Source organism: Buceros rhinoceros, unplaced genomic scaffold, assembly GCF_000710305.1.
Source record: "Buceros rhinoceros silvestris isolate BGI_N320 unplaced genomic scaffold, ASM71030v1 scaffold18465, whole genome shotgun sequence".
NCBI lineage: Eukaryota > Metazoa > Chordata > Aves > Bucerotiformes > Bucerotidae > Buceros > Buceros rhinoceros.
Window position 1 is genome coordinate 26,765 of NW_010413676.1, and position 15,878 is coordinate 42,642.

The 15,878-nt window shown below is 38.1% G+C and overlaps 1 protein-coding gene across 1 annotated transcript in view; it reads right to left on the minus strand.

The window, feature by feature from the left end:
* Positions 1–2,050: 2,050 nt before the first annotated feature.
* SMC3 (structural maintenance of chromosomes 3) overlaps positions 2,051–15,878 on the minus strand; it is a gene marked incomplete at its 5' end in the record, with an annotated part of 22,590 nt that continues 8,762 nt past the window's right edge. The window contains 16 exons of the mRNA XM_010136847.1: positions 2,051–2,526; positions 2,863–2,969; positions 3,525–3,702; positions 3,868–4,059; positions 4,748–4,960; positions 5,080–5,327; positions 5,964–6,072; positions 6,445–6,552; positions 7,251–7,409; positions 7,622–7,771; positions 10,150–10,304; positions 11,276–11,426; positions 12,619–12,760; positions 14,071–14,231; positions 14,692–14,791; positions 15,012–15,115. Coding sequence (XP_010135149.1) covers positions 2,455–2,526; positions 2,863–2,969; positions 3,525–3,702; positions 3,868–4,059; positions 4,748–4,960; positions 5,080–5,327; positions 5,964–6,072; positions 6,445–6,552; positions 7,251–7,409; positions 7,622–7,771; positions 10,150–10,304; positions 11,276–11,426; positions 12,619–12,760; positions 14,071–14,231; positions 14,692–14,791; positions 15,012–15,115 — 2,349 coding nt within the window. The remainder of the gene's footprint in view (positions 2,527–2,862; positions 2,970–3,524; positions 3,703–3,867; positions 4,060–4,747; positions 4,961–5,079; positions 5,328–5,963; positions 6,073–6,444; positions 6,553–7,250; positions 7,410–7,621; positions 7,772–10,149; positions 10,305–11,275; positions 11,427–12,618; positions 12,761–14,070; positions 14,232–14,691; positions 14,792–15,011; positions 15,116–15,878) is intronic.

Consider the following 15,878-nt stretch of genomic DNA (forward strand, 5'->3'; position numbering starts at 1 on the left):
AGCCTTACTGGTAACACGCTCACTCCATGAACCAGGTGAAGGAACTGCTGCCATTCAGCTATTTCACTCTTGCAGGATATGGCTGCCCAGCAGAGGTGTCACACCACTGAGGACGAGCACGTGGGAAGGGCTGTGCTCACAGGAAAACAAGGCGGCAGCTTAAAAAGCAGCCTCTCTAGATAGGCCACTTTCAAAAGCTTAAACAACAACAAACCCCAAACCACCACCCCTCCCCCAAAACTTACCTTCAAAAAGGATCTGGAAAGTCTTGATAATCATCTCCCAAGTTTTGTGCAAGTAGTTCTAAACCTTGGTCTTCAGCAGACCAGGAATTGATAGCTAAAGGCTTGTCTGTTCTTAACTTGTCCACAATTCAGTCGTGTTTCCACCAGCTTGGTAACAACTTAATGCTGGGCTCTACCCAGAGAAAAATTCCAAACAGCTGGAATTACTCAAGTTACTCAGCTGCGCTGAGGATCTGGGACGCTGGGCACTGCGCAACAAAACCACCACCACAACTCTGCCCTACTAACGTTCTCCCACTTAAGAGATTACTTGATAAAACACACGATCAGTCTTAGATGGATTTGGTATGACTCTTCTTCAGGAGCACAGTAATTAGCTTCACGACCTGTTTGTCTTCCAATGCTGAAACAACTGTCTGGCTGCCCCCCTAGCGCTGCCCAGCCTAGTGCGTTCGCTGGGAGCGCAGCCTGCTCCTACCACAGGCCAAGGAATCCACCTGATGGCCACAGATCACAGACCTCCAGCGCACCCTTCCAGCGTACCCTGGATCACACGGCACGGAACCAGTAACCTTAGGGATGAACCTGTAGCCAGGTTCTTTACGTCCTTCTGTGGACTTTGAACTCACTTGTTTCACCCGTGAGGACTGTTCTGCTTTGCAGCCACCCTAAAGCATATGCAGACCTCTGTATGCAGAGGACAAATCCCAAATTCTTCAGGTTCTCAAAGTCTATTCAACATGCTAAAAATTTTGGGGTCACAGGGGTTACTTTGGCTTCAAGAGTGAGTTTCATGTTTTGTCCCCGACCCTCTCCTCACTGACAGCAGTCTGCTATGTAGCCAGTGACTCCCTAGAGCTGTAGAAGCTTTGTTAAGCCTCCTCCTTCTGGCTTAAGACTTAACGCAGGTAGTAATTTCCTACATGGTTACCGCTCCCTGGGGAAGTTACTCCGTACCACCTTTAGCACTCCTCTCTTCCCCTGCCTTGAACAGCAGGAACATGCACTCCTCAGCTCAGGAGACTGCAATCAATCAGTTCATGGCCTCTTCTCCTGCACTTCCTGAAGCTCTTGGGGGCGGGGAGCAAGGGTGCTGGCAGATGAAGACCCACCAGAGAGCTTTACACTTCTGCTTCACCGGCAGTGCCCTGCAGAGTCAATGCAGCACACAACTTCTCTGTTTCTCACCGTGCTATTTAAATTTACATAAGGTACTGTTTAAGGTTATTTTATTTTTATATATAGACTGCAGCAACACCAACTGATCTTGTCTTTGCAGCTGCTTTGCCAACTATGAAATATGTGGTTCATGGTAAAACCTTATCTTTTCCAGAATAACCCATCAAATTATTTGATAGCCCTTTGCCAAAAGCCCAGACAGCAGGAAAAGACTCGCGTTTTGACTGGTGACCATCACTCGGGTAAGTTACACTGGTCTCTCTGATGGAAGGGATATGATGGAGGGAATGTTACACTGGCCAGGGTGCCAGAAAGAAAAGAGGGGGCTGTGAATTATCTTGATACAGTTCTAGGGTCTTTTCTGACTCCTCATTATCTTCTCATACTTGTATTTTTCAATTCAATAACTAGAACACTGTGGATTTGGACAAGCACAGATTTGGGGTGGTTTTCTGATGACATTGGCAATGCACAAAAAAAAAAGGGGCGGGGGGAAGAGAATAAAGAATGGCTTGAAAGAATTGCTTTGTGTCCTACTTCTGAAACACACAGCTCCAATATGACCAATAGTACTTACTCCATATCGTAGTGGAATCCTCTAAGGACGGACAACATGAACAAAAAACTTACAGCAATAAAACCAACCATTTTAATTGAAGCCATTAAAAAAAAAGTGTGAGGCAATATAAATGGTAAAATCATACTTAAGAAGGAATAGCTAACACTTTCTCAAAAGCTTTAAAACAGCAACAGACACTTTACAAAAGATTTGAGGAAGGAGAATAAAATTCCCAAACTACAGATACTGTATAAAGGTAACGTTAACAATTATCTTATAAAATACAGCAACAGAGACAAAATGGATACTCGAGCTCCTTTGAAACTACGCTTTCTGGGGTCTTGGTTAAAACCTGTGTTCAAAAAACTATTTTAAACAAGGACTAAATACTTCCTATTTTAAATTTACAGGTCCCTGGCATAAACACAGCACTATACACATCCTCCAAACAGGCCGTAAGTACAGTTTTGTTTAACCATGCGTGGTGTCATCTTCTACAAAGTCTTTGGCCATTTCTGCTGTGATCACATCGATATGACTAACCTGGTGGAACAAAAAGAAGAATACAGTTACTACAGTATCTCCCACAGAATAGGACAGACAGAATTCTGAAGGCTCCAAGACACAGCAACAGGCCTATGACCAATTTCTAATTTCCTTTAAAGAACATGACAAGGACATCTGTAGATATTTAAGTTCCTTCCCAGCAGGCAGAGAACTTTTACACAAGACTGCCAGATAACTAGAAATCCATCACTGAAATAAGACTGATTCACTTTGTTAACTTGACTTAACAAGAGTTCAATCTGACTTAACAAGAGTTAAGTCACAACCTGCTAAGATTCTTGGTAAATACCGTAACTAAAATGCATTATTTACCTTGTTTCTGAATTTTACACCATAGAACTTGTCAGCTGACTCAAGCAGTTCAGGCCTAAAAGTTGTTGTAATAAACTGGGCGTGTTCAGCTAGTTCCATAATCATATCTAAAAAAGAAGACAAAAATTATTGTAATATTTTCCATAAAGCAGGACAAACTTAATACTAGACAGGCAAAGAGTTTGCTATTCCTTATTCAAAATGAGGTTTTGGTTAATAAAATAAAGAACCCACAAACCAAGAAAGGATTCCTTAGAAAACTTAAAGACCTGTATTATCATTAATTCCAATGTCAATCATGACAAATCTGCAAAAGCAGTGGGGTATTAAACTTCTACGATGAAAAACACAGTAAGCCCTTTTCCAACAATGGAATGAACTAAAAGTTCATTTCTAAAATCAAACTACACTTCAGAACAGGACTTATTTCCACCGCACTGAAGTGTAGCAAGGAGACCCTTTAGAGACAGTAAGTAACATAGAGCTTCTACCTCAAATCAAGTTCATGAGAGCTTCAGAAGGCACAAAGTTCAATTCTAACATGTGTTGGGATATTAAAAAATGTGCCTTTATGATTAAAAGCTTTTATCTTAATCATCAGAGATGAGAAGACACGCTACTGCCTTCAACCACAGTGAAGACGAGTGAAGGTAGAGAGTCACCTGAAACAGCTTTTCTGTGCTGGGCATCCAAGGCTTGGTCGATTTCATCAAACAAGTAAAATGGAGCTGGATCGCACTTCTGGATAGCAAATATCAGGGCTAGGGCCACCAAGGATTTCTGTCCACCTGAGAGTTGCTGCATTTCTCTCATTTCACCCTGCTTCCCTGTGAACGATACCTAGGAAAACAACGCAACAGCAAAATGATTTCAAAACATTAAACCACAACACCCCTTGCTGTTACAGTAAATAAACAGGACCAATTCAAAGTTGACTTTAAAAAATACAGCTAAAAGGCAATCTAAACAAACATTCACAGTACTGAAACAAGTATTTTTTTTTACCCTTATGCCAACTCCAGTGAATTGGTCTACAGATGGAACACTGCTCTGAGACCCAGATCCCCTCTCGCTCTCGGTGCTGCCTTCACCCTCATCCTGGGACTGGCTGCCCTCCACATCTCCTTTCTTCATCACTAACGTGGCCTTGCCACCAGGGACTAACTTCTGGAATACTTCACTGAAATTTTTTGACACCTGGAAAAGAAACAGTCAATATACCAGCTCGTTTTTACACAGCGAGCTCAAATGCAGACATCACCACACTAAGTATCTGCTTCAAAGCAGTGATCCACATTCATTCTTCAGCACAAGTGAGAAACATGCACTATACAGAGCTCGGTTTAAAAACACCTAGGCCAACTCTTCTTGTAATATGAGAATTTTCACAATTGTTTTCAAGAAAGTGATAGAACTAAAACACAGCAGCAAAGGCAAGTATGACCTATTTCAGTAAACTTCAGACAAGATCTCAGTTAAGCAAATGATCTTCTAAGAGAAGACTTCACACACCCTGTCGTTAAGAACCCGTGTTAACACTAGGTATTACTTTCACTAAATCTGGAGAACAGATTTAATGCAGTTTTTTACCAGACATCTCCCAGAAGAGGCTGTACGTAGTAAAAGGAGGTTCATCAGAAAGGAAATCTTAAGAAGTTTAAAGCAAAGCTAGAGTTGTAACACAACCAAGACATGCACCTATTTAAAACGCTTGCCTATTTCTTTTCAGTATTTAAAGAAACCCACAAACCTTAAGTTACATGACACTGCTTTCTATTATTATAGAATGGATATTCTTAATATTTACTTCTTCCCACAGAGCGGCTACGTAACAGGACAATTTCATTTAAGCACCAGTATCTTTGCAATTGCTGCCTTTTGTTACCTGTTTGAAAGTCAGCTGAATAGCCTCATATTTCCTGAGCTCAAGGACATTCATCAGCTCCATGATGGATTTGTAGCCCCTGTCCAGCTCCTCTTGTCTTTTTATCAATTTTTCCTTCTGCTCCGAGAAATTCACAAATTGATCTAAAGCTTTTTTATTAACATGACTGTATTTCTTCAGTTCTGTATTGCACTGCTCCAGTTTGCGGAACAACTGTGAATGGAAAATATTAACGTATCAAGTGACTTGCAATTGCAGCTACATTTGACACTCAAGGTGTACCTGACACTAGTACTTCAGGTCATGAACCTGAACCCAAACACACTTATTACCTGCTTTAAACTTAAAGTCTGATACTTTTCAAAAGCCTCCTGTGGAAGTGAACCCAACTCGCGTATTTTCTTCATGCATTCTTCTTTCTTCTTGAGGAGCATGCCTTGCCTGTTAGTCATTTTTTCAAGTTCTTTTGTATCGTGGTTAATAGCGTCCATGTGCTCCTTTTCCATGTTCTTCCAGCGTTCCATGCTCTTTTGAAGCTCTTTAATTCCTGCTTCTGTTTTGTCAATAGAATTATCCAGATCTGAAATATTGGGTGAGAGCACAAAATCCAGTGGTAAGTCTTATATGCCTGCATAAAATCAGCAATTATCCAGTCAAGTATTTATGAAGCAAAGATAATCTAAAGAAAGAGATCTATTATGAAGCAGAAAATTCATTTTAAGACCAAAAGCTGAAAATCCCTCTCTTTTCTTCCCCATGAGTATACGGCTTAAAAAAGCCAACAATTATACTACGATCATATTGTTAAAGTCTAGAAGAGAAGCAAAAGAAGTCTGAGTCACACAGATGCTATTTCCTATTTGACAGCAACTTAGTTTTAGATAGGTTAGACGAAATCCAGAACAACTCTACAAGATCATGCTTGTATGAAAAGTACTATGCCCTGAAGCCTGTTATCACTAACGCATACTTACTGGTATTACAATGTGCAATTGTGGACACCTTCTTTTATGTAGAACATACACAAAATCTTGTTTCACTCATCTTTCAGAGTAGGTTCCAAAAATCTGTTACATGCTATCTAACTACTAGAACATAGTTGAAATTAACGATTACTTCTCATATTAGTCTAGTTCTATACTAAAACAGAATTCTCAAAACTAATTCTCAAAACCCTGGAGAATTTTCTTTAAAAAAAAACAATGATGCTACCAACCATCTGACCGTGCCAGTGTATCTTTCACTCGTTTGTTGATAGCCTCAAGTTCTGATGTTGTGGCAGTAAGAACTGTGCCACCTTCTGTTTCCCGAAGCTCATTCAGTTCCTATGGGACAAAGTAAATGCCACCAAGCTTAAGCATGCAAGGAAACAGAAGTATAAGCCAGACAAAAAAGGTATCTTCTGCTATTCTACCAATAAATGCAGTAAATATTTTAGTAAAGTTTTAGAGAATTTTCAAACAAATCTGTCATTATGATGGTCCTATCTATACATAAGCTGTTTATTTACAGTAGGATTTCTGTAAAAATCTATATACCTAAAATACCGTGCTGAAATTTAAGTACAACATGGAAACAAAGCCTGTTACAGATAATGCAGGGTAACGAATAAGGATTTATCAAATGATTAACACACTGAAGCCCTGGTAACAAACGAAACACAGATTACAAAAACACATTTAAGATAATATCCTTACTTGTTCCACTTGGTCCAAGCGTTTTCTCAGATTCTCATTGAGATATGTTTCAACTCTTGTGATAATGCCTTCTAGTTTAATCCGCTCATTCAAAAGCTGTCTGTTTTCCTGAAAAAAAAGTTTATTAATTGCCTAAACTGACTCCTAAACAACTACTTACTCCTTAAAAAAAATAAGACAAACGAACCCCCACTCTTCAACAATTCTATGTACTAAAATGTCACAAAATTCTTTGGACTGCTGCTCTAATTTTAACAGGTAGGAAGAACCAAATGGCAAGTATTTTTGCAGCTGTCTAGTGTAAAGTCAACGATACAAATCAGCAACTTTCTTAAACTGCATTAGCATCTGAATCCAACTCTTAACCCAGGACAGCTTTAGAGTATACTTAAGGAGGAGTATTTTTTCAGCAATGTGGGTGTCAGACAAAACCCAAGTTTATAATCTCATCTACCACGTACTTAAAGGCATTGTTTTATTTTCTGCACACTGTGCATTATTCCTTTCAGATTATATCTATTCGTATTTATTGGTTTAATGTCCAAGAACTGGAGCATGGAACTTGTGATGATTCAAACATATATAATTCTCACATAACACAGCTAGTAAAATTGACCCAGCTTTTGGGAAAAATATGCAAATACACTTTGCAGGTGAGAAAACTCAATTTGCCTACCTACTACTGATGAAACACTACTTTACTTAATGCTATATTCATCAGTGACTCTTCATAAGAAAGGACAAAAATAAGTTTACTGGGAAGAGAAGTACCACATGTAACAGCAAGGACATTTTCATTTCCTTACTTGCTGTAGTTGTCGAATTTCATCATTAAGAGCATCCACACGTTTCTGATCCTCGAGACTGAGCTGAGACAACAAATCCGTCCCCAGTTCTGCTTTTAATGATTCTCTAGTTGACTCCATAGCATGTAAACTTGCCTCCAAGCTCTGCAAACTGCGTTGCTACAGAACAGATATGACAGAATCATTCCTCAAAATGATCTGCAGATTTGTATGAATTACACTTCTGTTTACACAAACATTTTTTTGAGACAGATCTGTAGTCATCTCTTTATATTATAATGTTAACCAGAAAGGAATGCAAGTTTATCAGTAACATTAATGAGACTATTAATATGAAACTAGTAACAGCTTTCAATATCCCCATACTATACCTTCGGCATAAATGTCTTTTCAGACTGCTGCCTTTTCTCCTTCAGCATTTTCATCTCTGACAAAATACTGTCTCGAGAGGCTTTGAACTTTCTCTGCTGTGTCTCAATTTGCTGCATTTGGTTCATTAGCTGGTCAATCTCATTATTAATCCATACCATGGGCTAAGGAAAACTCTATCCATGTTTTAAAAGGCATTTCATACTACTAATACTTCCAATTTTTATTCTGTTTGGCATATTCACCTGCCATCAAAACAAAAAACCAAAAACCCCACAAAACCAAAATATTCAGTTGTATAGGAGGAATCAACAAAAGTTAACCTGAGAACCCTTATCAACACCAAGAACAATTGGGAAAAGCTTAATTTAGCTGTTTGTTTTACAACAAGGCACTCAGAAGAACATAGGGAAACATTTGAACTTGTAAGGAAACTTCAAATCTTACAAAATATAGAAGACCAGAGGCCTACATTTAAAATGAAGTGTTAGAACAATACAATTATCCCTTACTCAATTCTGAGGCAAAAAGCGTAACTTGTTCGTGCTAATTTTGATGCCATGGCATAAGTCACGGTGCAGAGCTTGCAGAAGATTCTGCTTTTATTTAGGCTGAATCACTAACATCCAGTTAACTCCTACTGCAATGCGTGTTTTAATACGACATCATTTTAAATGCCCTAAAAACTAAGTAATTCCCCAAAGCAGAGGTTACAGTAAAACATTTTACTACACACTTAAACATTTTGTGAAAACTATGAGCTACAGAACAGGAAGTGGGAATGGATATTTTACTGTGAAAGTAACTGAGGTTTGTTTGCATTATGTTCTAACAGTTACTGTCAGACTGCAGTGACAGCTCTTACGACAGTCACTGATCTACCACAGCTGAATGGTATGCCACAGAGAACCCTACCTACACCTCCTCAGAAAAAAACTCGGGCCTAAAAATTTTGACCTAAACAACAGCAGGAAAGATTTCTCAGTTCCAAAATAGTAGTTCTGGTTAAAAGGTAAAGTTACACTGAAGCCAAAGGTTCTGACAGGTACTTGTGGAATTTAACTACAAGCAGCAGGACTTCAAGCTCCCATTCCTAGGGACAAAAACAAGGCTACCTGTACAAATGCACACTGGGATTAGCGTTAAAATTAGCATCTGCACAAATCCTTTTAAAACCACACACCTACATATCTGTACAGGAATTCAAGCTCCCATTCCTAGGGACAAAAAGCAGGCTACCTGTACAAATGCACACTGGGATTAGCGTTAAAATTAGCATCTGCACAAATCCTTTTAAAACCACACACCTACATATCTGTAGTTTAAACCAAGATCTAAGGAAGGAGAAAATGCTGCACTTAAATAGTTAACTGCGGATACACAAATTATTACACATTTATTATTGCTAGTGCATGTGCAGCCAGTTTAAGTCATGTTTAACAGACCATTTCGACATTCTTCCACTGCCTTAAGACATAGGTACATAATTTTAGAGTTTTGCTAATCAGCTGTGGATCTAAGCATAGGCTTCAGTGTTCTGCTTATCTGCTGCCCAAAACAATGTCTCTAATATACTGCTGCAGGTCAGAAAAACAAAGGACTACAGTTCAAAGGACAGAATGACCTGGATAATGGAGAAAAAAACCCCATATGTATGTGTATATATATATAAAACGTCCATTGTCCCTGGATTCTAGATACCAGATCTCAGAAGGACACTGCAGCGTTAAAAGAGTTAAAAGAAAAGGTGACAGTTACTTGCATTGTTGTACAAAGAGACTGAAAAGACCAAGACTGTCATGCAACTCAGACCTTAATTGTAATATAATGCTCTCCATCTCCTCCCCCCAGCATAAGTGGGCTATGTAACACACCGATTCAGGACACAACTACTATAAATACAGCCAGAGTCAGAAGAAGCAGTGAAGATTAACACAGATAACATGAATACCTGGTTATAGTGGTTACTACAACAAACTCTAGAAGGAATAGAAAGGTTCATAATTAAAGTTTAACCTCATCTAAGTTTTAAAGATCAAGATCAAATTTTAACGGGGACAGATTACTAAGGCTCCTCTTTCCACCAAAGCCTACAACGTCAGCCACTCCCTGAAGCAAATGTCAACTACTATTTTTCAGTCAAGTTTCCCCAGTATCGAAGTTTTACCAAAAAATTAACAGAATGCCTAGAAACTATTGCTTAAGTAGCTGCACTGACCTAAAAATGATTTTTCTGAAAGAATGCAATTCAGCACATAAACAATGGATACGTTTTAAAAACTGTTATTTCCACTGGCTGTATGGCAATTTTCACATGCAGGGTTTTTGTTTTGTTTCTGTTTTACCGTTGATTTCTTTGTTACTAAGATCCCTACACTAAAATATAGAACCACACTGCACAAGCGATAGTCAAAACAAATGCCGCAGCTACTAACATTAACAAAAGATAGTCTCCTGTTTTTCATCTGTTACTGTAACCACAAAATAGAAACTTTGTCATCACACAACCTTTCCCCAAGAACAAAAGGATATTTTCAATGTTTCTGCGTAAGTTTTCATTGAGTTTTGCTTCAAGTTCACCAAGTTCCTCTTCTGCCTTTCTAACATCTTTTTGCAATTCAAGCCGAGACTTCCTGGTGTCATAATAACCTCCAGTCAAAGCACCACGATGGCTGACTTGATCACCTAAGAGCATAACAGAACGAGATTATGAACTGTCCATAATGTTCAGCGCAGTTTCAGCAACACAATTTAGCACATTTCAACTACCCTACAGAAGCGCTGTATCAAGTATCAGGAAACAGGTAGGTATGTTTACAGTAACTAGGGAAATGTTTATTTCTGTATTCAATTTAAAATGCATTTCCTTTCCCAAGACCAACACAGACTGCTGTGATCTCCTTTAAGCATTAGCTACTTCTTGTTTGTTTCTTTTCATTTAATTAACTTCTGAAACCAGGCAGCTTGAAGGAAAAAACCCAACACATGAAGGGAAAAACGCAAACACCTAGCAGTACCCTCGTGTCTTCTGTGAAGAAGAAAACAGAAGAGAGGCTGAGAAATTAGCAGCATCTGTGGCTTGCAGAGTATTCTATTACTGAAAAATTAATCATTTCCTCCTCAGACATCCTTAGGAATTTTTTCAACCTGACTTTAAGAGACAAAAATACAACAATAAGCCTGCAGGGAATTTGCCCTCCAAGAACAGGCAAGTAACAAAAGAGATACAGATTATTTCAGAGAACATAACATGTACATGTGTCCGGTATCCAGAAGAATTCACCTGGCACTTATCAGTAATTAAGGCCATACATTTGCAACCTAAGCGCTGGTTTAAGTTTGTGGAAAAGACCATAAATACTGCAGCAAAATGAATGCCAGTTAAACTGGATAAAACAAGTTGGACGAATAGAAACCTAATCCACTTTACAATTCTCAGGATGGAGATACATAGCTAATTTTTAGATCAGAAGAAAATTCAACTCATGTAAAGAAATTCTGTAGTTGCACTGTACTTATCCAAGTGCACCACAGTCAACTATACTATTATGTAAAATAAACTTATTTTGACAAAACTAATAGACCATGTTTAATAAGCCAGAGATTCCAGGGATCCAATTCCTAGAATAAATAATATATAAAATTGCAAAATTTACCTTCCAGAGTGATACAATCCATAGTGAAAGCTCTGGCCAGCTGGGTAGACACTTCCATGCTACGGCAAATTAGAGTCTTTCCAAAAACATGTTTGAAAGCTTTGTCAAATCTTGGGTTGTATCTCAGTTTACTGATCATAGGAATAGCATCCTGAAGTGACAGTGATTTTAATGAGAACATCATACTGATACAAATATAGCAAGTACATTGCAACTAATTCACACACAGAATTCAAGAGAGCCCTGAAAAAAAGAAACTATCATCAAGAGTAAAAACAGAATACATGCCTTATAACAAGAATTTTTAAAGATTTAGCGTATCTCGAATTCACTGAATATTAACATTGGAGCTGTGTATACCATTATTTACATACAGGATGTCAAACCCTGAACTCAATCTACAACATCACAAATACTTTGGAAATAAGCAGCTGTCAGTTGGTAGAAGGATGGCATGCTGACTGAATATTCCCAAGGCAAACGCATAAACACTTTAGATTTTGAAATTTTAGCTTTAAACAGCTAAGCTTGAGCCTTAAGATATCTAAGAGCCTGCCACGAATCTCACTCCAGTATCAAACTGCTACTGAAACAAGCTGAGTAAGTATCACAGATTGGCAGTAAAATCTTTTCCTCCCCCCAAAAATTACTCCTTTCTGTAGAGAGGACACAAACATTAACACCATTTTACTAGCAAAGCCCTCCCAAAATAAGCACACTAGACATCATGACCATTTCCTATTTATTTTTTCTTATCTGAGAGAAAACAAACTAACAAATCTGTTTTTAAAGAATTTAGAATAAGTTTATTGTAGGAAGCAGTTAACATTGTCACAATTAATTCACTACTACAATTTTAAGTGAGAGCAGGTATTTTCTTGAAATGTATTTCAGAACTACTTTTTACATTTGCACTGAAGGTTTAATTATGCATTTTTAAACAGAAAAGCACAACTCATTTCCAGTAACTGAGAAATTGTCCACGGCTGCAACATGTAACACGCTCTCCAGCTTTTGAAGCTCAAATGCTGCCATGGACAAGAACTACGATTCAGTCATTTAGACAATTATCAATTATCAGGTTACAATAAAATTCTACTTCTCTTTAGTATCACCAATTGTAAGGTGAAGTTAAACTCTGAACAGCAAATACCTGGTAGGAAAGAAAGTATCTTCCTATAATATTTTTTTTCTGTTGGGAACCATGTATTAGAAGTGTTATTTAATTGCAGGCTTTCAAGAGCGAATCAAGTGATGTGCAGTAAGTGTATACACAGACAACTCAAAATACGAGGTTTTGTAATCATGAAGTAGAGAAAAGCTCAAAATGAACCGCAACTCACATTAGTCTCGGGATAAGCAGTATCTCTAACATCCAGCTTGTTCAGAGGGAGGAAAGTAACTTCTCCAGGAAGGTTCATTTTGTTAAATTCCATTAGGATCTTTGTACTGACCTCATCAGAATCCACAATGTGATAGAACAACCTAATTAACACAAACAACAAATAAGCAAAACTTCACTGTGCTAAAAGGCGCTAACATATTTGCATGGGAACAGTAAGCATGCACATACCTTTAAATAATATATCAATATAAACCTGCACTGCGTTTTCTCTTCAAGTCTGTCCTTTAGAATATGGAAGTGGATACACTATTCATTTTCATTAAAATGGGATCAGCCGAGAATTTTACATTCCACACTGCAGTCACATGAGCAACTCAATGTGTACAGTGTCATCGTGTACACTGCCTTTTTTGGTTCACCTGCAAACCTCTGCCCTCCATAGCACTCCAACACTCCACCTTCAGCCTTCTTTTCACGGATTTACACAGGCTGCATCTTATGTCTCTGTACACAACCAACAGAGACTACATCTATCTCCTATCTCCCTCTGCATAACTGGGACTAGCATCAGAGGGATGAAGCAAGTCATCTTTCTTTTGCCAGTTGAACTTCAGTTCACTTACTCCTTTCTTCCCAATTATGGGGCACAGGAGGAATCAGAGAAAACGTGAAGTACTTTGAAGAGACACCCTTGCTCACAAAGACACAAATATTTCAGAATATTTCTATGGGATAGTTTGCAAGATCACGTCACCACTGTCCTCTTCCCTGCCTTTACGCTACCATCTACGTTCTGTTAGAACACAGATTTGTATGACTACTCATGAACTGGAACAGGACTGATCACACAAAAAGACAATTTACATTAATTTGAAGTGTCAGATGCTGCAGGAAGTGGCAGATCACTCGACAAGCACTTTACTTCTAGAACACACATTATACATAGACTCATTAACACTCAACACCTTTTCCGATAGCTTTTAAATAGCAGCTTGACAGTTTAGAGACCATACTCATCCATGAGATTTTCTAGTGTAAGTGAAGTAATTCTTATTGATTGTATCACTGAAACATCAGCACTGCTTCCTGTAGAGTTCCCACAGGAGGATGCCATCCACTTTTTTCAATATAGCTCAGACTCACCACCAACCCTTCTGGTAAATATCAGGCATGTGGGTCTGGAGAATTTTTTGGGGGTCTTTGTGCAATTTTGATTTAGGTCTTTTTTTGTTTTTGCTGTTTGTTTGGGTTTTTTTTAAACAAGAACAAGAGCAGCTAGGATTAATTTTTAAATAGGCAGGATTCGTCTTAGTTCCTTCTTGAAGGACTAGCAGTTTGATCATGCTGCATAGAAGTCACTTTGACAAAAAAAGAACAAGAGCTCAAGTTCAAAGTAGTAAAATTTTCAGCAGCAACAGCTAAACTGTAACACTAAAGAGCATGTAATTACCTGTTCCCTGCAGTAACTTCAACACAGGTGTAGAAAGCAGGTTCACATTCAAAGTTATTCATCACAATACCATGATAGCCATTTAGAACATGCTGGTTTATGCCTTTTCGACGGAAGTGCTCCAAAACTTTGTTTATGCTGTCTATACCATTCAAAATGGCCTGTTAAAATACAACTCATTATCATACTGCAACTAAAAGACATAGAGGTAATATTCATTTTACTTTTAGCTTTGTGAAAGTCATAACCTTCTTTTTCACCAAGTTCCTGCTAACTAACTTAGAGCCTTAACAGAAGATACCTAAATATTTGAGTCTCCCACTTTTCAGGGTCTGTTTTTGTAAAGCAAAAAGACTTTGGAAGACATTTTAAAAGTATTTCATTTCTACCTGGTCTCCTTGTATCTCCTTGATTACCTTGAGCTTACAAAACTCTTTTCCAATATTTTTCAAATATTTCTATTTTGAAATATTCAGCTAACAAATGTAATTTCTCCACCTTAATTATGACAGTAAGACCATACTAAAGAAGTAACTTTCACATCTTTCAGATGTGACTATAACTTGTCCTTTAAGAGAAGAAAAGCTTCCACAAGGAATTCTCAAATCCAAGGTATCTTACCTTTCCTGTTGCTGCTCTGAGAAGCTGCTGTTTCTTTTCTAAATCCTCCCGCTTTGCAGCGAGAGCTTGTTGCTCTGCATTCTCTTCTCTCCATAGATAACTATAGAACAAAAATAATTAAAATATTTTAAGCATGCATGTAGTCTGAAGGTTTTTTTTTATTCTTATTATTCTCAAAGACTGCTAATCTAACAGGAAGAAGTGCAGGAGTTCATACATGGCTACATTTAAAAAACATACCTACATGCCATGTTAACAACTACACTGTTGGGGTCCTTCACATTAAGTGAGATTCAGACATATTTCAATTAATTACTAACTTTCTTTCGCTCTGTAGTTCATCCTTTTTATTTTTCACTTCATAGTATTTTCTGTCCAGTTCTTCAACACGAGCCTTCACTTCATTAAGATCCTGGTCCAGTTTCTAACACAAAGAACAGAACAGTATGAAACTACAGCTCTCTATGTTAAAAAATCTTTCTTTTATTCAATACTAAATTACTACAAATTCCTACAAACATTTTAACCAATTTAAAACAAACTGCAAAAGCAGAGCATAAATACATATTTGGAAGGGAGCAGTAACAAGGTGAAGTTATCAAGTTGACTGCAAGGCAGGCACGGAGCTGAAATGTGCATCTGGTTATTACAATGAAATGGGTCACTGTAAGCCACAGTAAGAAACCAAATCCAAATAGTAACTGTCATGCACATCACCGTGTAATCATGCTCTGAAATAACATCTGTGATAAGAACATACATATTAATCTCATGTACCATGCCATACTGCTATTAGCCAATAATCTTAGCCTGCTCTCCAGCAGTACTAGTACTTTACCACAGCTGCTGACAACAGCATGCTGTTTAAGCCACTGCACAGACCCCCTCCCCTTGCTCCTTTAACATCATTTCAAAGCAGCTCAGGGCTAGCACTCACATTATGCTTTCACAGTTACCTGCCTACAGGAGGACTAGCCAAACTCAAAACACAGCCAATTTTTTCCAACCTAACTTTGTAAGTTCTCAGTCACATTCACCCAAGACACGTGCTCTCTGAACAAAAAGCTATACAACTCTTAGCCTAAGCATAAACCAACCTTAAGGAGAAAAAAAAACCCAAGGCACGTTTATAAAGCAAATCAAAGGCTGCCCCAAATTTAACCTCTTCAATCTTACACAATTCCTGC